The 21,905-nt window shown below is 29.9% G+C and overlaps 3 protein-coding genes across 6 annotated transcripts; 1 reads left to right on the forward strand and 2 right to left on the reverse strand.

The window, feature by feature from the left end:
* Positions 1 to 1,150: 1,150 nt before the first annotated feature.
* On the reverse strand, positions 1,151 to 4,039 carry LOC130900669 (probable serine/threonine-protein kinase DDB_G0278845). Its single transcript, XM_057811431.1, has 3 exons — positions 3,824 to 4,039; positions 3,626 to 3,748; positions 1,151 to 3,571 (listed from the first exon to the last, which is right to left on the reverse strand). The coding sequence occupies exons 1-3, from the start codon at positions 3,894 to 3,896 to the stop codon at positions 1,221 to 1,223; spliced, it is 2,547 nt and encodes an 848-aa protein (XP_057667414.1). The 5' UTR covers positions 3,897 to 4,039; the 3' UTR covers positions 1,151 to 1,220.
* A 145-nt stretch (positions 4,040 to 4,184) lies between these two features.
* On the forward strand, positions 4,185 to 14,541 carry LOC130900670 (TBC1 domain family member whacked). 4 transcript variants are annotated; one of them, XM_057811434.1, is made up of 8 exons: positions 4,185 to 4,391; positions 6,663 to 6,950; positions 7,984 to 8,176; positions 8,982 to 9,196; positions 9,246 to 9,443; positions 9,499 to 9,611; positions 9,671 to 9,785; positions 10,098 to 14,541. In XM_057811434.1, exons 2-7 carry the CDS (start codon positions 6,707 to 6,709, stop codon positions 9,782 to 9,784), a joined length of 1,077 nt encoding a protein of 358 aa, XP_057667417.1. In that variant the 5' UTR covers positions 4,185 to 4,391; positions 6,663 to 6,706; the 3' UTR covers position 9,785; positions 10,098 to 14,541. The 4 variants fall into 4 exon arrangements, with proteins under 4 accessions (XP_057667417.1, XP_057667418.1, XP_057667416.1 ...); XM_057811435.1 differs by lacking the exon at positions 4,185 to 4,391 and adding an exon at positions 4,574 to 4,632; XM_057811433.1 differs by lacking the exon at positions 4,185 to 4,391 and adding an exon at positions 5,255 to 5,534 and having other exon boundaries at positions 10,083 to 14,541.
* Positions 14,542 to 15,921: 1,380 nt separating this feature from the next.
* On the reverse strand, positions 15,922 to 21,872 carry LOC130900672 (signal peptide peptidase-like 3). The gene is made up of 7 exons (XM_057811436.1): positions 21,657 to 21,872; positions 20,598 to 20,944; positions 20,373 to 20,543; positions 20,116 to 20,288; positions 17,968 to 18,115; positions 16,373 to 16,614; positions 15,922 to 16,294 (listed from the first exon to the last, which is right to left on the reverse strand). The coding sequence occupies exons 2-7, from the start codon at positions 20,923 to 20,925 to the stop codon at positions 16,223 to 16,225; spliced, it is 1,134 nt and encodes a 377-aa protein (XP_057667419.1). The 5' UTR covers positions 20,926 to 20,944; positions 21,657 to 21,872; the 3' UTR covers positions 15,922 to 16,222.
* Positions 21,873 to 21,905: the final 33 nt, after the last annotated feature.

Below are 21,905 nucleotides of genomic sequence, written 5' to 3' on the forward strand. Positions count from 1 at the left end.
AAGCTTCAATTAGGTTAGGTTTACGTTAGCTTCAATTAGGTCAAATTTACTATAGCTTCTATTAAATTAGGTTTACTTCAGCTTCAATTAGGTTAGGTGTACTTTAGCTTCCATTAGATTAAGTTTACTTTAGCTTCAATTATGTTAGGCTTACGTTAACTTCAATTAGATTAAGTTTACTTTAGCTTCAGTTAGGTTAGGTTTACGTAAGCTTCAATTAGATTAAGTTCACTTTAGCTTCAATTAGGTTAGATTTACCCTAGCTTCATTTAGGTCAAGTTTACTTTAGCTTTAATTATATTAGTTTTACCCAAGCTTCAATTAGGTTAGGTTTACGTTAGCTTCAATTAGATTAAGTTTACTTTAGCTTCAATTAGGTTACGTTCACTTGAGCTTCAATTGGGTTAATTCCTCTTTAGCTTTAATTAGATCGTGTTTATTTTAACTTTGATTAGATTAAATTCCCTTTAGCTTGGAATAGGTTAAGTCTAATTTAATTTCGATTAGGTTAGGTTATCTTAACTGGTTGATAACTCAGGAAAAATATATTTTAGAATGAAATACGATATTTTTTACAACCAACAGGACTAATAATTTCGTGTTATTTGTAAATTTAATTCAGAAAGCCAAATTGGTACTTCCGATGCAATCCAGTTATTAATAACCGGAATTATTCATTTCTGACATTTGGAACCTCGATAAATGGATTCTAGAACTTCAAAAACGCCGATTTAACAAATTTTTATTATTTGTATTATTATTTACGTCTGTTACGAGCTCATCCATTGATAAAGACGGTGAAGCTGGATCTATTCCAATATGTTGTTGAAGTTAAAGTTTAATGGACACGCCGGGTATTTCTTGGAAAGTTTGCTTATTTCTTTATGACCTATTCACATTTTATTCTCTAAATCGGTCTTTTTGTTTGTTTACGACAGAGATTTCCAGGAATCGAACATTCTACAATGTGATGATAGTATATAAAACTAGTCCCTAGCAGGCAGAGGGAGTAGTACGCAATTTGATGATGGTTGAAAACTTTTAATAAGGAAAACATTACAATTCCACAATTAGAAGAAGAGGTTTTTTAAGCAGTGTGTTGAAAAAAGTTTTCGATAAAACTGTTTCAAATTATATTAAAAAAAACAAATTATAAATAAATAAAACTTTTATTAAATACAGAAAAATTGTATTTAAGAAATTTAAAAAAAAGACATTCACTAAAAGTTTGTTGGATTTTTCACACCATATCCTTTGATTTTATGTAAATTACTGTCTTTGAACGTCAACAAGATATCGCCTTTAATTAAGTGTTTATAAGATTTTTTAGCACCCACGCTTTCCAACATATAGAAAGGCGTTTTGGTATTCATATTGGCGTATTTGAATTTCAACTTCACCCCATCAATCACCTGCTCATTTTCTCCATCAGGATTTCCCACTTCTCCCACCATAAAATCTTCAGTTGTAACAGTTTTCATTTTTTCCTCATTCATATCATTTTCTATTTCAGCTTGGTAGTTATCCAGAGTCTTAGAAATCGTATTTATATTTTCTTGTAAATCTATATTGTGTTCATCAAAATTAATGTTATCTAAACCTTTCTTTTTACTTTTATCTTTCTTCTTGTACATTTCTTTCAGTTCATCATTATTCGGGATTATTAATTCTTGAGTCACATCACTAAACCTCACACTTTTTCTACGTTTAACACTTTCCACTCTATTCACTGATCCTACTGGAATTGTCTTGGTTTGTTCTTTTTGTATCGGAGTGGAAACTATGTTCAACATCAGATCAAATTCCTCTGGGATGATACTTTCTTCATTGTTTGTATTGTTTAGATCCAAGGCTGGATTTTCTATACCATTTGCTTCTAATTTTCTCTTTTTTGATTTTACTTTACATGGATTCATATTTTCTATTTTTTCTTGTTGATCTTCAATATTATTATCTGCAACTGTCTTATTTTTCTTCTTATTCTTCTTTGGTTTTACTTCATATGGATTATCCTGTATTAGTGATAAATCTGTGTCATTGTAATTTATATTATCAATTTCAATTTTTCTAGATTTTTTGCTTTTTTTTATTTCAACCTCAAAGGAATTCTTCTCTATTTGATAATTACTTGAAGATGTTTCCTCTGCTTCATTAAATATTGGATTATCTATACTCTTATCCTCTTTTTTCTTTTGCTTTTTTATTACTTTTTTTGCTGGTATTTCATAAGGATTTTCATTAACTTCATAAATATTTATAGATTCGTCTTCGTCATCATTGAAGGTTGGATTTTCTATACTTTTTTCTGATTCTGTTTCAATCTCCTTATTTTTCTTCTTTGTTTTTTTTCCTTTGAACTCATATGGATTACCTTTGGTCTCATAAACATTTTTTGTACAATCATTCAGTGAATTTTCCATGTGTATTTTATTCTTATTCTTTTTAGGTTTTTTCAAAGGTACTTCAAAATAATTTTCCTCAATTTGAGACACATCTATTGATAAATCTTCATTTTCATCAAATACTGGGTTATCTATACTTTTTTCTGTTTTCGGTATCTTCTTTTTCTTTTTAGACTTTTTATGTGCAACTTCTTCAATAGATGAATGTTCAACATGGTAAATATCCTTTAGGTTCTTAACTTCTCCTGTTTCAATTGCATCTTTTATTTTCTTTTTCTTCTTCTTAAATTTATTAACTGAAGTGTTACATATGTTTTCTTCATTTTCCTCAGTACCTTTTCTCGTTTTGCTTTTACCTTCAAGTATTTCCAAGCTATTTGATGTATTTAATTTGTCATTTTCTTCATCAATATCTTCAGTAACATTTTCTTCTATGGTATTCAAAATATGTTTTTGAATTTTAACAGGTGTGCTCATTGGATTAAAAGCTGGGTTTGAGATACCATTGTTTTCTACAATTTTCAGTTTATTTTTTTTAGATTTCTTTTTCGGTGAAAAAACTTCATCTTCGATTTCTTCTGCTGGTCTTTTATTACCTGATATATATGATACAAAAGTCGATTCTGTGGCTCCTTTTTGTTTAGAATTGAATCCAAAGCCAATGGATTGTCCTATTTCACTTTCAGATTCTGAACTTCTGTTTTTATCTGCACTATCAGCTTTAAAACCAAAACCAAATGAATTTCTGAACTCGGATTCAGATTCTACTTTTTGAAGGACTCCATTATTACCAACTATGTATCCATTACTTTTTCCAAAATTTGGAAGTTTCTTTTTGAAATAATCCATCATTGATCCTCCATTTACTAGAAGATCATTTGACTTTTCTTGATTGGTATAATCCACATTATTTTCTTCCTTTTTTGACTTTTGTAAAGATTTTCTACCAAATATGTTAGCCAGATCTTTCTCAGAATACCTGCTCAAATCTTTACCCCTGGTAAATTTGTGATAATGAACTCTAGCTCTTGAAGTTTGTGATTTTTGTTCTAAGCAACTAACTTTTGTATCATCTTCCACTATTTTTTCTCCTGTTAATGATTCTAAAAGAGCACTGAAATTGGTCTCATGTTCTGTCCACTGATCATTCGTCTCTTTATAACCCATACCTTAAAAAAGCGAATTATTGATTGTTTTCATATTTTAATTGATATTAAACTTACCTTTGTTGTCATTTTTATGAGAAATTTTTATATGTTCAGTTATTCCATCTTCCTTACGTCCCAAGCCTTTACCACTTTGCCAGCCCATTCTTTCGAGCATCTTTTGTCCGAACTTATTCGCATCTAAAATATATAAACAGTTTACTTGAAGTTGTGGATAATCGGTAGATTTTAAACGACTTCTCAACAGAAACTTACCTTGACTCCACTCTTTGCCTCTGGGATTAAGTGACCATTTCTGTTTACGTTTTCTTTCAGCTAACATAGACATGTTTTAATAATTATTTTACCAATACTAATACAAATGTTATATCTTATAACACTTTATTTTTTCTTAACCTACAAATTAAAAGCATTTTGCAACTGATGAGGTTAAAGGATATAGTTCATCTTTCACATGACACGTTTTCTGCTTCTTTTATGAAAGGTAGACCACCCCTATTGTACAAATAATCAGGTCATCTTTACTATAAGCGTACTGTAAGACTATGAGTATAAAGTCACTTAAATAGAAAGTTAAAAGAGAAGAAAAAAGTATGTCATTAACACATTGCACTACTGTCAATAATGTCAACAAGACAGAGCCTCGCCTCTAGCAATTTTTGACGTTTAGTTATTAAAAAACATATTATTTGATTAATTTTCTTAGTTTGTTTTTAAAATTATATGTAATGTAATCGAGGGACTATAATTCACATAACTGACAGTGAATAATAATCAAACTACGTTTCTAAACATTATTTGTGTATTGAAAACTTTGGTGTTGGTAAGTAAACATCTTGCCTATTTGTATTTACTGTAAATATTAGCGTAGGTGTTATATTGGTATTTAAAACACATTGGAAAACATTCAATTCAAAAACCAGATCAATTGAATCAGTTAAAAATCTCAAAACCCATAAGGGGAAAGACATTTTTCGTTACACAGGGCTGTGGGATTTTACATATATTATGATTCATTGAACATTGCAAATGATGATGATTACCAAACCTCGTAGAATAATTAGGTGTGTGGAATTTATTACTTTTGTTCTATCATTAACTTATGTAAGTAGCTTCTTAGTGTAATTAAAAATAAGTACTAGGACTTTATTTTATCAATGGCAATTAGCACAAATAATAGGTGAGGAAATGATAATTATTAATATATATTAAACCAGTTTACTAAGATTTGGATGTCATATTAATTGATTACTGTTCAAAAAATATCACATTTGGGTTACCTCATCATATATACAATTTTTGAAAAACTGTGTTTAATCCGCAACTTTTCGTTTTTTTACACAGTTGTTTGATATTAAAAAATTTCATATCAATCATTTTTTTCTTATAACGAGATAATACTTAATTTAATAAAAAAACAATTTAAGAAAGTTTTATATAATTTTGAAAATAATGATTCAAATATAGTAAATACAGAACTTTATGTAATAAAAATGGCTTCTATGTTTGTTAACATCTGTTTGTCTTTTAAAATATTGATTCAGGTTTCTTACAAGCGTATTTTGTTTATCTTGTATATCAGACATGTAAATATAATCTGCATTATTGTTTACATTATCTAAATTTGCATTCTACTGTTTTAATATTCTCCATTTTTGTTAAACTCCTTCAACTTTGGCCACCTTTATTTGTATTTAATAATTATCTAAAGGCGGACAAGAGATAAAAAGAAATTCCATGTAAACTTTTAATCTGGTAGTATTCTGCAATATTTACAAAAAAAGTGATAACAGAATCCAACTTTGCATCATAATGTGAAGAAATCAGAACAGTATTTCACTTTAGGTTACATAATTAGAACAACATTAAAAATTATGTGAGAGATGTTAGAATTGTGGGAAATGTATTATTATTAATTATATATAGAATTTCAAATTGTGTGAGAAGGAAAATATGTCTAAAATAGGTAGATATTTATATTTTTTAAATAGAACTTACTATATCTTTAAGCAAAAGGTGGAAAAACATACTATATTAATCTGAAATTAATATTCACTAGATATTTTTTGAGAAAAATTTGTATTTTTGATATGGAAAATGAAAAAAATATATTTATTGCTGCTTTTAATGATCATCATTAAATCATCATAAAACAATTTTATTATTTAATCATTTTACTGCAATGAAATTTATTTGAAACAATTCATTTACTTTTCTACATTTAATTTTTCTCAGATCAAAATAATAATTTGTAAATTATAGGGTGTTTAAAAGTTTTGATTCTATTGTAGTTTGTTTCAAGATATTTCGTCTTGACTTACTACTTACAAATCAACATTAATCTCTGAAAGCTGTAGATTGCTAATAGAGAATTAATTAGTGGCAAATTTATAATTTAAAAACAATTAATTATTTTTTAATGTTCTCTTCATCCAGTACGTTCTCTATTTGTTGGTGCTATACTCTATACTCTATACCATCTCTCATCTAGATCAATTTTCACTTCTATACTATTTTATGCCTCTTAAATGGTCTAAATATTATTTTAACTCAATCTTTGAGAGAATTATCTGCAGGCTTCTAAAGAATTGGATATTAGTTTTGTCATTAATTAATCATTTTATAATACAATCCAGGATAAGTATTCTCAGTTCTTGGTGGTATAATATGTATTCATCTCCATTGTCATATGGAGACCAGTGGAACTAAGGGCACTTGCTGGTGTTTTGGTAGCTGTGATTAAACAATGAGGTCACAATCCTCATGCAATGTTTAGTGGGTTTCGTCCAATTTTGTTGACGAGGGCTCTCTATTTTCTTCTTTTTTTGTCTATTTCTGTAGCCTCTTTCCATGTTGCTCTTCTTTCCCGTTAGTTCTTCTCTATGTTCGTACATGTCTGCCTCCTTTCCTTCTGTCTGTTGTATTATAATTAAATACATATATGGTTAAGGAACACATTACTCATTAAGTCGTGTGACTAACTAAGAAAAACACATATTCTTGCCAAAAATCGATTTCATATCAAAAAAATATGTATGATATTTCCATTAATCAAAAAAAAGAAATTTTTTTCTAAAAACCCAATTATTTTTAGGTTTTAAAGATGTCTTTAGACCGATAATAATAGTTCCTGCCAATATGACATCAGCAGATACAGTTTCAATATGCTCAGAAGCGTCGACGCTTATAGACGGTAGCGTGATATCTACAGTACCAGATCGTCACGGATTTTTGGGTGGCGCTCAATATTCTCCCGAACCTAGAAACGGACCTCCTGCCGAAACCGTATTACGAAGAGAAAGGAAATGGTTGAAAATGCTATCACAATGGAATTTTTACATGGAAAATAATTATAGAAAAGTTAAGGAGAGATGTAGGAAAGGTATTTTTATATCTTTTTCAAAAATTATTTTATTTTCAATTTACTATAATTTAAATAATTATTAAAGCAAGTTACCCTTAAATGTTTTTATTTCATAACAGTTGATAATTGATTAATAAATATGGAATTTCATAATACCTGTTTATTTATCAAATACATAAAATTATTTAGAATAAAAAATGTGATTAATTCAATTAGTAACAGAGGACAAGTGTTAACTAGAGTGTGATTAACGTTCCTGGGATGTCAAGGTTAAGTGAATTGGTATATATCATCAAATCAGGTGTATTTTTATTTATATATCACAAATCGTAAAATATAATAGATGGTTTTAGGTAGGGGTTTTGGCTTTACAGCATCTATACCCAGAAGATATTTTGTACCTCTCATTTTTTGCTGCCAAAATTCAGAGGAAACAGAGACATAATAATAACAATCAAGATTGGCAAGCTTAGATGAGCAGGACATGTAGGGTAACCACAAAAAAGAACTTCAAGGTCTTAGAAGCAGAGGTAGACCAAGACTAAGATGGAGAGACGGGATTTTTGAAGATACTACTGGATAGTCGTTGCAAGAGACCGGAAAAGATGGCGTTCGATGCTAGAAAAAGTCGAGGCCTTCCTGTAAGGCTATAGAGCTAGTGATGATGATTATGTGGGTGAGGAATTGAAGACAAGTCGTGGAGGATAGAAAGAAGTGGAAAAGAAGAATGAGAGTAAAATCACCATAAAAGATTAATCTGGAGAGCCAAGGAAGGGCGACTATCATCCCCAATGGATGTAAGGCCAAATTAAAGTCACAATTAACTAGACATAACTTATTCATTGTAGTATATCTGTAAAATAATTTGGGTATTCTCAAAGATGATCCGAAAATTGTATTAATTTGTTGTATCCAAAAAGTTTGTTTAAAGTGGAAACATATTCATTAATTAAATTCATTTTTAAATTTTAATAATACAGTTTATAATATTTATTCAAGTGTTTGAATCTTTGTACGTTTCATATCAACACCATATAAATATTTGTTTCAGGTATACCACAGTCTATGAGACCTAGAGCTTGGTTATACCTATGTGGAGGTAAAGTTTTATTGGACAAAGAGCCTAGCAAATATGAAGAATGTTTGAGAGCAGAAGCGGATACGAAATCCATAGAGGATATAAAGAAAGATATTCATAGGCAGTTTCCACTTCACGAGATGTTTTCTTCTGAAGATAAACCAGGGTAAAATATCAATATAAATATTACAGTGGATGATCGTTTTCTGCATGTTTTCAACAATTTTCAATATTTTGCTTTATTTATGTGTTTTAGAAGAAAATTTCCAATTTTGTTGATATAAATTTTTATATGATGTTTCAGAAGGTTGTTTTGAATTTAGATTTATGGAATTTTTGAAAAATAGAAAAGCTGGAATTGATTAAAACATTACAAAAATATAATAAGTATGATAAAAGTTTTCCTCTTACTACTAGATAGTGAAAAATTTAAAAGAATCTATTTTCTCATGAATTAGGTAACAAATTTCAATTACAATGATGCCAAATGTAGCTTCTATTTCAATAAAAATTATATATGTATATATATATATATATATATATATATATATATATATATATATATATATATATTTATATAGAACCTAACCTAACTCTACAACCCAAAGGATATATTGTGTCCCCCTTTCTTGCTGCGACACTGAAGAACCCAGTGTTTACAGCTGATCCACCAGTCCCATTCCTTTGAAAAAGAATGTGGAATGGTTACTAACACTTCGAGAGAATGTGGATAGAGGTTTCATCCTCTTTGCAACAAAATCTACACGCCACATTATCTGCCAAGTCTAGCATCTTCAGGTGTTTGTTGAGACGACAGCGCCCCAATAGTACTCTTGTTAGTGTTCGCATATATCTTATTTGTAACATGGCATAAGGCCCCTACATTTTGTTGTTTGTTCACTTGTTGGGGCTCAATAGTCACTTCTGTTTTATTTATAACGTCAAAGTTTACAGGATGTTTTTTATTTCAGTCAACAAGAATTATTTAACGTATTGAAAGCGTATACCGTCCATTTTCCCGATATTGGTTATTGTCAAGCGCAGGCACCAGTGGCAGCTTTCCTTTTAATGCACATGCCTGCAGTAGAAGCATTCTGGTGTCTAGTATCTATATCTAACAAATACTTGGAGAATTATTATTCGCCCTCTATGGACGTAGTACAAAGGGATGGGTTGATATTACAGGGTAAGTATTATTTATTATTTTATATGAAATTCTCAATTTTTATTTTTAGGTTTGTTAAAGAAAGTGTGTCCACCAGTTTATAGACATTTAAAAAAAGTAAACGCCGAACCGATGTTTTATTGTACGGAGTGGTTTTTATGCGCGTTCACTAGGACTTTACCTTGGGACACTCTCTTGAGGGTATGGGACGTTTTTCTATGTGAAGGCGTCAAAGTTCTTTTCAAAACTTCTCTAGTTATCCTCATTGGTAAATATAGGTACACAAAAAAATAATAAAATTTTGGTTAACACATTTTTTTTAGGTTGTTTAGGTACTCCTAAAAGTAGAAGACAATGCCCAGGACTTTGTGAAACGTTAGCAAGGATACGAAATCCTCCTGAAAGTATTTTAGCGGAGGAAAATCTTATTTATAATGTGAGTTGTTCTAATAAAAAAGGTATTTGAATTTGTAAATTTTGAATCTTATTCATTAGATAAATAGACTCGATATAACCGAAAGGGATTTTCAAGAGCAGCACCAAAAACAAACGAAACGATTGAGGATTGAAAAAGCCAACGCAGAAACTACACCTCCGATGATAAAGTGAGGTAAAAACCTTTTTAATTATTTTCATATTTGCTTGTATATATATCAATTTGGATTGCCACTAATAAATCTTTTTATTTGATTAATTATATATGTATATATGTATATATATATATATATATATATATATATATATATATATATATATATATATATATATATATAGTAAGTGTGATCCTAACTGAAACGTTGATATTTCATCCAATATTGTATACAAGGCTAACAAAAACTTTTAATTTTAAAATAGTAACAGTCTAAATATTAATAATGTTTGTATTGTTAATTAATTGTATTTTTAGTCTCATTATTTCCAGGTAATATCATCTATACAACCAATAATGGACGCATCAGTATTTTTCGTGTCGAAATTGATCGACATAAAAAAACAAATCTTGTACCTATATCTACTTACTATTTGAAAATTCAAAGAAAATCTGTCTTTGTATATTTCGAGTGATACATATTTTTTAAACGCTTACTAGTAAATTCGTATCTAAGAAATCTGATATTGAAATGTACTTTACAAACAGTTTTGATAATTCCCTTAAACACAAAACTTAATATATTATTTTTTTTATTCGGAATCTTTGAAGTTTTAGGAATATCATATTCCAGCCCTTGTCGACACTTAGTTTGTGCCATTTCTTCATTCTGTGGTACTTCTGCACACATAGTTTCACTCAATTCATTTCTTAGAGCTCATAGTGTAGCTAAAATTATTTAAAATTAAACTGTTACTTGTGATCTATAGAGCTAAATAGACTTTTCAACTTTTTGTGGTATCTTACTAGATTTCTTTTAAAATCTGATACTTAACCTAACCTAATTGAATATTAAGCATTTAAAGGAAATCTTGCTTTACCGACTTCTCTTTTATTTTGTCCAGTTCTTGTTTAGTCTGTTTTTATTTTTCCCAATTGAATTCTAAACCATTTTGGAACACATCTGGTTATGCTATTTTATTTTTAATTCGGTACTGGTTTAATCTCCTTATCACTACTCTATCCAATCACTTCTTGGAGGACAAAGTAGTGAACTAAAGTCCGTTGAAGATCCTATGATTGTAATAAAAATTCAAATGAAAAGTCTCTTCCATTAGAGGCATTATTGTTGTTTTTTTGTGAAATAATCTGGAGGTTTTTCTTGAATTCTACTAGGCTCTTTGAACTTTATGCATTAGATTTCTCTTTTATTTCATCCTGTTCTTTCGTATTCGGTTTTTATTTTGCCCAATTTAATTCTAAACCACCTTTGAACATACCAAGTTGTGCTATTTTTTTAAATATGGTACTGGTTTAATTTGCTCTACCCAGTTTGTATGTATGAATTTTGGAGTATTGTATACACTGCGAACTAAAAAAATCTGTTATGTCCCCTTTTCTAGCTGCGATACTGGGGAACCCCCAGCTGATCTGTTAATCCTACTCCCTTTGAAAAGTACAGAATGTGGGATTGCTTTAGCGGCCAGAGATTTTCGTCTTCTATTTCCTAGTGTGTTTCAGACTTTGAAAGAATGTGAATAGAAATTTCCATCTCTGTATAACAAAATCTGCATGCCACATTATCTAGCGTCTTCAGGCGACAGTTAATATTCGTACATCATTCTTACTCAAAAGAGTCTTTGCCTGTCTTAACCCCTATAGGTTGAAGCAATAATTGGTTTTGCTCCTACCCAGTTTCATTTTTTAAATATTTATCACATCTTGGAGGAGAATATAGTCAATTAAAGTCAATTTAAAATCCATTTACTGTGATAAAAGCTTGTGTGAAAAGTATTTCATCAAATATATTGACATTGGAAAATTGAGTTTTTCCTGAATCCTACCAAATTCTTACCAACCTTGTACATTAGATTACTCTTGCTCAATCTTTTTTTAGTTCTCCAATTCGCAGATTTTTTTTTCTTTTTTCATTTGCACAATATACTTTTATTGAATAATAAATGTCTTGTGTCATTTATTGGTCATTAACAAGTTCTTTTACATATCTTCAGTTTTTTTAGTCTCCATCATTGCAGTGGAAGTTAAAAAAAAATTTTGATTAGTTGGTTACTATTGTGTCCACAGAACTCTTTATATTTGTTTGAGTTTGCCCCAATGGTAATGAATGGTATATTTAGCTCATTGCGATTGGTTAAACTTAATACATACTATAAAGCAGCATTCACAAAGTTCTGAACTGAATTTATTTTGTGTTTGAAGTCTTCTACATCCCCAGGACTCGATTCCGTATGTACATACAAGGGTAAATAGGTCTATTAACCAAAACATATTTTTTACTTTTTATATCTGGTTGTTTTATTTTTACTGTGCGTTCCAGTAAGTCTTCGATCTAGATACTTCACTTCATCTTTCACTATTATTAATGGAAATTTGGATGGTATGTCAGTTGGGAAGAGTAGTTACAAGAACTGCCCTGGTGTACACCCGATTTTATTTCATGATAGTCTGATGGTTCTACCTCTCGAATTTAACTTTTAAGTGTATATCTTCTATGTAGGATTAGATATACTTGATAGTGTAGGTATTATTTGATTTTGTAGAGAAGCCCTTCGTGTCGTAATCTATTGAATACCTGTTTTATATGCAAGGAAACTATAGTGCACATTTCCTTTTCTTCCACAAGTTGTGCTATATTTTAATCCTCAATATCCCTACTTTACCCATATTCTCATTTAGTAAATACCACAAATACCATATAGTGAACTAAAGTTATTTCATTAAAATAAACAGACTGAAATACCCTAAAGTTTTTTGTTGTGTTTTACCATATTGTAAAGTACATTTTATCATCGAAATTTTCTATTTTCCCAATACTCTTGTGCAACTATTACGAGATTTGAAAACTTTATTTATGAAAAAATAAATATTTTTACTTTATACTTGTTGGAAATTATTTATTTTGGTGTTTAAAGAATATGCCAACTGATATTGTTTACATTCGTTTTTGTTTCCAATTTCGTTTTGTATTTTAATATTTTTTATAAAATATGGCGAAATCTTGAAATAAAAAATGTATGTGCAATGTTTATACACTAGTGAGCAAAAAATCGACTCTAGTAGCACGTTCACGACCAAAAGTCTATAGCAATAATTGGTGTTCACTCCGCCGCCCCTAATAACAACTTCCAATCGCTTTTTCATGTATCCTATAAGTTCTTTTTGTTCGATGTTATCCCATAATTCAGTGAACGTCGTTTTTAAGTCCAATTTCGTGACAAGTGCAGGATTTTCTAGCTCGAACTTTTTTTCTTAAGGTCATCCCATAAATGCTCCATAAGATTTAAGACCGGGCTATGCGCTGGTCAGTTCTACATCCGTACGGAACTTGCAGTATGTAAACGGGCATTGTTCTGCATTAGAATGAAATTTTCGCCGATTGAACCTTCGTAGGGAACGATGTGAACAATAGAAACAAACTCGATTTGTGCTTCCATTGAAGTGTCCGTCCAAACATCAAACCAAACAAAGTCACGTTTTCTTTTCTGCAACACTGCTCGAATCTATCTCCAGGTCTTCTTCTTTCCCAACCATGCAGGCACATTCTGCTTTTGTCTTAGAAGAGAACAGAGCCCCATTGTTCGTTAGTTTTCTCTGGAAGGCTATTTGGGGTCAGTAGCTGGAGTCTTACTGTCTATCAACTCTTCGTGTTTGTCTGAGCTCTTGTTGGTTGAACTTGAACCTTTTTCTTCCGGAACTGCGACTTCTATTAAAGTTATCACTCTCTTGGTAGCGATGGTTAACTTTGGAAACGACCAGACTGTCTCAATTTCAGCGTGCTAGCCACTTCTGGTTGACTCTGGCCTTGGCTCAATAGAAAGACCGCTTCAGCTGCTTTATCACTTGTTGTGTCAATTTTCAGGTAGAATTCTTGTTTTTTTATGTGTATCGGTTGAAGTTTGATGTTAACTGATAATTTTTGTTCAGATATATGATCTTTTATAAGGGTCAATTACCCCTAATTAGCGCAAGCATGAAAAGGATGGTTACCAATCATGCTGATACCATTAGTTCCAAGATTTAACTGAGAAAAATACAATTTCGTGTACAGTTTTTTTGATAATGACTTGCGATTGCAGAGGTGTCGCCCGAATCGATTTTTTTGTTCACGAATGTATAATTATATTTTTTTAAAAAGGTAGAAAGTATTTTTACACACAAAATTTTTTAAGAGGTGATTATTTTATTGATATATCATTTAAATCTTTTTTTAAAATTAATTAATTAAAATTGTGAGCACAAAATTTTTTAAAATACCCAGAATGTAATTTTTTCATTCTTGGTTTGAATACTTCCTAGAACATTTAAAAAATAGTTTTTTTTTTAAATTCATTTGTTTTCAATTAAAAAATAAGAGATTCAAAAGAAGTGATTATTTTCAAAAATTTTGTCTCTTTAAAATTGTTGATTGGCTAAGGGGTAAAAAAGCACTAGTGATCATATAGAACTTTTCTGTTCACTTTGTTTGTTAATATTTCACACCAAAAGTTATTTTGTTTCGAGAACCTGTTTATTATTTTGAAAAACAGTATTTTTTCTTGTTAGTCCATATTTTATAGTTAGTTTTTTGTATTAATTAATTAAGATGTTATTCGTATTTACACAAATTCAAATTATTGCACTTTTTGTTAATAACAACTTCCAGGTGAGATTATTTTTTTCTTCTATGTATATGTTGTTTAAATCGGTATTAAAATGCTCTGTAGATTATGTAAATATAAATTAAAATTTAATATATTATACAACAAAGTCTCAAAAATGTGTTTTAGTTACTCTTTTATATATTAACCAGGAAAAATATCAAGAAATATAATCCAACCAATCTAATTTTTACAAAGTCGGTAATTCAAGTTCCACTTTATCTTTCAATAGTCTTGAATATGTTCACTTACCAATACCTTCTTAAATATTAATTATAAGAAAACCTAGTTTTATCATAAGGATAAAATGGAAAATCGAATTTTTCATGATAATTCGTCTAATTTCAACACTTTTTCATTGTTTAAATTAATTTAACTATTATTCAATTGGATTCTAGACATACTTATATATCGAATGGTAAATCAACTAGTCTAATTTTCACACATTTTCTGATAGTATTCGACCACTTAAACTATTTAGACCGCGCAGTATATTTTATCAATTTGGATGCATCAACACACCACAAAATTCAAGTTTCCTCTCGAAAAATGTCTAAATTCGAAACGGAAAAACAAATGTTGTGATATTCCGATACGACCGACCACTTAAACTGTCAGTATCCACAGTGTAGATCCTTCAATATCTTCTATCAGTTTTGGATACATTCACACACTAAATTCAAGTTTTCCTTTGGAAAATGTCAAGAAACGGAAAAACAAATGGTGTAATTTTCTCACATTTTCTGCTAGTATATGAATGCTTTAACTGTCAGTATACACAGTTTAGACCCTCTAATATCTTTTATCATATTGTTCTACTGACTTCATTGCTTCAACAATCAGTATTGGATTCTAGATTTTAACTTATATCGGGGTTTGGATATACCCCTAATAAGTATTGTTTGATGTACAAAAATGTCTTATATATTATTGAAAATTCAAGTTTTCCATGGTTCCTATGTGACTGCTTAAAGTGTCTGTATAGGATTTCAGATACCCTAGTATCTTTCTTCAGTTTGGGATAGGTTAGGATTTCAAATTAAATATTTTTATTTTGATATGAAAAAGTAAATGAAAGTTTTTCGTGATATTTTGTCTCATTTCAACACATTCTCCCACTGATTTGATTGCTGAAACAATCAGTATGGAATTCTACACCTCCTAGGACTTTAAAATAAATAGTTTCACCTGTCACTATATTCTAGCCCCCTAGTATTCAAGTTTTGGATATATTCTATTCTCTACTACTAAATTCAAGTTTCCCTATTAGAGACTCGTTGGGTTGTTTTATTAGTGGAATATGGAGATTACTATGGGGTTTATTTTGGGAATGGTCCTGATATAGGAAAAATTTTCCTCCACGGGGCTTGGATTGGAATGTTTATTGGAACGGTTTTCTTTACTACTATTCGAGGGATAAAAGTTGTAGAGACTAAGGGCTCGTGTACTCAAGAATGTGGTATTAAATATATTTCAAATTAAAATAAAACACTACGAAATGTTATAAGCAAAAAACTATAATTAATGTATAAAAAAAAAGTAACAAAATGTCTTTTCAACACAATTATCTTATTCCCAAATAAAAACGTTTTACCTAATTATGTACTTTCTCAATTGACAATAGATGCTAATAATTTAATATACATGATAGTAGATAAATTTCACATCATTCACTTTTAAAGTTTTTTTTTCTCAATTTGTTCTTAATTCGCTAAAACATTTTGTAAAACACTATATCTTAAATTCAATATAATCAAAAATTGAAGTAACAGTAGTTAATATAACAGTCGAAAAATTCTATCACACATCTTGTAAATGCTTAGAAACAGCTAATGATTTAAAAGGTTCTGACCACATTCGCCGTAAGTCACCCTACACAACAAAAAAACCAGTTTTACAATGTTTTTTGTATTTTATAAAAAATGGATTGATATGGAGTTATAGACTTACCTTGAGGTACGCCATGGTTAGCAATGGTAGTAACGTAAACGGTACTAAATATAGTAGAGCAGGTTGGGCGGCTTTGAACAGTTCGGAAGTGACGGTTGCTGTTAATAAGCCTAGAAAATATCCTAAGAGAGAACAATGGAAATAAGTCAGTCTGGAACCGGATAAACCTTGGGATTTCCTGTAAGCGTCGTAACGCAAAACAAAACACAACAGTAGACCAGGCATCACGATATCTCCTAAACCTAAAATTAAATTATTTAGATATAAAAGCAGGGAATCGTAGATTTGTTTCAAATAAAAATCTTCAGTTGTTATTTCTAATAATGACACCATTAAAAGAGAAGAGGAAGACAAGAAACTAGGAACGAAAACAGGTTTAAGGAGGAAGAACAAAAAACTGAATACAGTAGAAGAAATTGGCACAAAAAGGATTGGCAGTCGATTGTTAAGAAGGATATGGTTCTCAAAGGACCAAAGCGAATGTTAAAGAAGAAAGAAGAAAAAAATGTTGTTTCCACATTTACGAGGTTTGATCAAAAAAATAGTAACATGAAATTAAATGATTTTTCTTTAAAGTACCACACTGGGCTAAGAATTTATTCTAACACTAGAAGGCTTCTTTGAAATCACTTTTATATGCCTTATTGACATTCTCAATGTCAGGAATGTTGCCAAAATGGAAAAAAACTGGTATGCAAGGCGGTTTTGAGTTTTTTTTCTTCACGAAACCCTTGGGAGTTTACAGTTTTTTGTTATAGCACTTGGGATACCCAATATTTATGTATCTGATCTATGAATCCCACTTCTCTTGAAAAAAATCAGAATATGAGATGGCTCAAACTCTCAGAGATCTTTGTCCTCTATTTCATACGTTTCTAGGGTTAGTGCTCTGGAGTTCCATAGTCTCTAACACTTCAAGATATTGTGGCTAGAGGTTACATCTTGTCTAGATTGATTCATTCAACAAATCCTTCCTGGTTATAGTTTCAAGTGGTATCTTTGCCTGACTCAACCCCTATAAATTGTTCCAGTAACCGGTTTTCCCTTCTTATCCAGTGTTTTCTTTATTATTCTTGTCTGACATTAAAATCAAAGGACGTTACTAAAATTCCTGGTTTTTAATCGATTTATTTTCACTTTTAAATCACTCGTAACACATGTAAACAGTCTTCAAAATTACTGCCTTAACATATTAGACTAATCTTCATATTTTGTCAACTAATATTAACGACAAATGTTGCACTATAAAATCTGATCTACTACAGGTTTAAACGTCATTGAATATCTTAATAATTGAAGGTATGAGACATACTAGTTGAAATATATGCAGCGTAAAATTCATTCACCATATTTTTTGATCTCACCTCGTATATATACTGAAAATATAAATAGTAATATATCAAAAAATAGATTCCAAAAACACAATAAGAATTAATTTCGAAAATAAAGTAATTATGAGAAAAAGTTGTTAAGAAGTAAAAATTTTTGAAAACTACAATTTCGGAGTTTTTCATTTGTGTATATTAATATATAAAAAAAATAGCAAAACATGAAGGTGTCTACAGCTAAGAAAAAGCGAATATGAATACATTTACCTAACATGCTAAAATGTCCTGAATTGTGAATACTTGGAAAAACTAATTTTCCTGGCAGGCTCAATTTTGGTGCTTCTTTGGCAACTCCGCCAATGTGCAGTTTCCTGGCTACAACTCCCACAGGATTTTCAGCAGGTCTTGTGGCGACCTTCAAACAACTTGAATCAATAAACGGTACAAACAGTTCATTTTAAAGACAAATGTAATGGAAGAGACTGTAGAATAAATTATTAAACTCATATATTGTGGATTGGTTTCAGTAGGATACTTTGGAAAATATCAGGGCGAGTCACAATTATATTCAATTATACAGGGTGAACTAGCTTCAGAACCTATTCTTTTTAACTTGGAGATCTTATAATTAGAGAAAATAAGTCAGACATGTTGGAATTGAAGAAAATTACAGCCAATAACTTAAAAAGAAAGTGTATTTACCAATGACCGTAAAATCTGTATATATGGAAATAAATGGAATGAAAAAGTGTACAAAAAAAGGAAAGTAACAGTAATAACTGAAGAAAAAAAATAGAAGGCAATAATATGGAACAAGTGACAAACATTTCAAATATCTCGAGACAATAATTCAATTAAATTAATTACATCACGATTAAATTCATTGTAGTTGATTATAATGTAGACAAGTGTTTGATAAATTGGCAGAATATAATGAACGATGTTATAATAACAATCCATGTATATCAAACACTAGATAAGGATATTATTTGATACAGGGTTGTCCACTAAACATATTCATTCAAGAAATAATTATGCAATTAACTTTTGTGTTTGGATGATAATTGATAACCTTGCAAAAAGAATTTATTTTTATAAACATTAATGAAGCACATATATGTATAAAAAGAAAGGCCTTGGATATTTAAAAACATTCTTTTACATCATTTTTTTAGATTATAATATGAACAATTAATCACTTTCAATAGAAAGAATATATATATATATATATATATATATATATATATATATATATATATATATATATATATATATATATATATATATATATATATATATATTCAATTTAAAACAAACAGATTTAAATATGTTTTTCATTGACTTACAATAGAAGCTAGACATACCGAAAAAGACTTATAAAAATTACACTGGAATTGGAAAAAAAAGCAATGTAGCAAGAAAAAATCAAGCATCTGTAGAATTTGTAATCAAACAATACAAAAGTGATACCAGGAAGCATGTTTAATATAAATCAAAAATGTATAGTTTGCACACAACTTCACTCTTGTGGTAAAACCGATAAAGGAGTTACAAAGGAGGAACAAACACAAGGAGAAATATTCGAGGGAATATATGAAGGAATTAGAATGAACGAAGCAGACTGGATAATATAAAATAATAGTGAAATCAATAGTAGGCAATGAAAATATCATCTGATTCATTAAACCCCAGAGGTTGAGATGGTTTGGGCACATTCAAAGAATGTAGAACAAGTGAATACCTAAGAGAATCATGAATGCCAAAATATATTGCAGTAGAAAGAGGCAGTCCCATTAACAGAGTTCAGGAAGACTTTCAAACAATGAATGTGAAAGGATGGGGAACATTTGTGAAGAACAGACCAATTTGGACACGAATTGTCAAGGATGTACTTGAAAGACTATCTCCTTGTTTAACACCAGATGTGATATCAAAAGGATCAATTAATTTGCCACCTATTTTAACTTTACCTCAAGATTTTGCATTACGATCATTACCATATTGATCGATTTAGTGGATATTTCCATTTTCCTTATTGCTTCTTTCAGTTTGCTACAATGAACGTTATCAAATACTTGTTTAAAATGTATAGCTATTATATTTAGATCAATATCATTTTCATAGCATCTTTTCATGATTTTCCGCTCTGTAAATAATTGATCAGTTGTGCTAGTTGATTCCCTAAATCAACATTGATATTCACTGAGGGTACTACACAGAAATCAGATTGGAAAAAAGGTAGATCAAACAACTTCAAATACTATAAATGAACAGGAAAAAAAACAAAAAATAGAATGGAGAAGACAAAGGAATACCAGTAATTAGCCCTAGATGTACAATATCTGATGAATAAATCATAACTAATCAATATTTGAAATAGATATCTTAAAGTATTATTTATTTTTGTGTACTAACCTTAACCATTACATTAGTACTGAAAATATATGAAGAAAAGAAAACCCAAAACACATCATAAATCAGTAATCCTGTTAAAAGTAAAGTAGACACTTTTAAACTAGGTAATCTCACAAAGGCAATAAAAGCTACACACAGTCCCATGCCCATTGCATCCATTAACAACCAATGACCTAAAATACACATACATTTCATATAAAAAAAATTTAGGAGTAAAGAATGATTTTTTTAATAATATAATAAGTATATACACTCACCTGTCAATACCCAAATGCATACGATGAACACAGACAAAGTAAACGAAAACAATTCAGCGGCAGTAAACCTTCCACACATACCGAAAGAAATTTTCTTACCATCAGAACACGGACCCATAATATACTGACACATAGGTAAAAGAAGAAAGGCAAGAGCAACTGTTGCTATCACTATAAATAATTTTATTACTATTATTAACCGTTTAAGATTATATTTGTACCCACCAGCTGTACATATTGCAAACAACATCTGCATTGAATCGAAGAAGAAAAACATAACCAGCAAAGAGACACTTGCTCCCAAAGGTAAACATAATGCCTGCATGGTATCTAATGTCTGAACATTGTTCTCTACTGGAACAGTTTGGGGAGGATTCAGTAAAGAGTTTGTTGTACCATTCGCACGTTCTCTGGCTTCTTGTTCCATGTTAAGACTGCGAAAAGAGCCATAAACAATGAGCAACATGGAAATTAGAAACGTGGATACCCGGCTTGAGTCCATTATGGAATAGGCCCATTGATATTCAACTGTTTGACTTTGGCTGTCTGCCATTATGGCAGTTGTTCACTATCTGGAATATATTACAATATAATTGGAACAAAAATTGTATTAATGATAAAATCTACCTACCTACTTTGTAATAAACTTTCTATTTTGAGGATTTAATTAATATTCTTTAAAATGGGTATCAATGTTTTTGTATTTCAGGTAATAATTATTAACCTTCAGTGTTCCACTTTTTCAAACAATAAATATAGCGATCAAACCAGAATTATAAATATTCACTTCAAGAATAGAAACAATATCATTCTATCACTTATCGAAAGTGGAATATGTGATATAAAAACTGAAAAAATGTCATTCCTGTGAATGGGTCTTGAAATAAGTAGATCGCGGATTAAATGAAAAATCTGTAACATTTAGCGAAGACAATTAATTATTTGCAAAATGTTCAAAAATATATTAAAAGGTAGAGACTGTGAATAGAATAAATGTTATAGTGAAAAGAAAAACCCTGGATTGAAGAGCAAAACTTAGTAATAGAGAGAAAGAAAGTGAATACAACACTTATTGTTACAATTGAAATTTTCATATTTACATAAACAATTGGTACATCAAGTGTTCCACTTTTTCAAACATTAAATAAGCTCGTGTACAAGAACAATAAATTAACGAGGGAAATAATACGGTTATTAAATCTATCTTATATAACAGTAATGTCTGGTGAATAGCCCAATTTTAAACAACAAAAAATTAGACAAATGATTTTTTTTAATACTTACCTTATTAACAATAAAGCTGAATTAAAGTCGGTGGCGTTGATAATCATCACTAATTTTTCATACGGGCCATCAATTTAAATGGACAAACAATCGAAATGCGATATTTATGTTTATATCGCTATCAACAAATGATTATTGTTGTTCAACATCGACATTACCGATAAAAAAAATTATAAAAATGCACAAACACCATAAAATCACACAACCCCACAATCTGTTAAACGTCATTTGTCACCATTTATATAAACT

The sequence above is a fragment of the Diorhabda carinulata genome, chromosome X (genome assembly GCF_026250575.1).
Source record: "Diorhabda carinulata isolate Delta chromosome X, icDioCari1.1, whole genome shotgun sequence".
NCBI classification, from domain to species: domain Eukaryota; kingdom Metazoa; phylum Arthropoda; class Insecta; order Coleoptera; family Chrysomelidae; genus Diorhabda; species Diorhabda carinulata.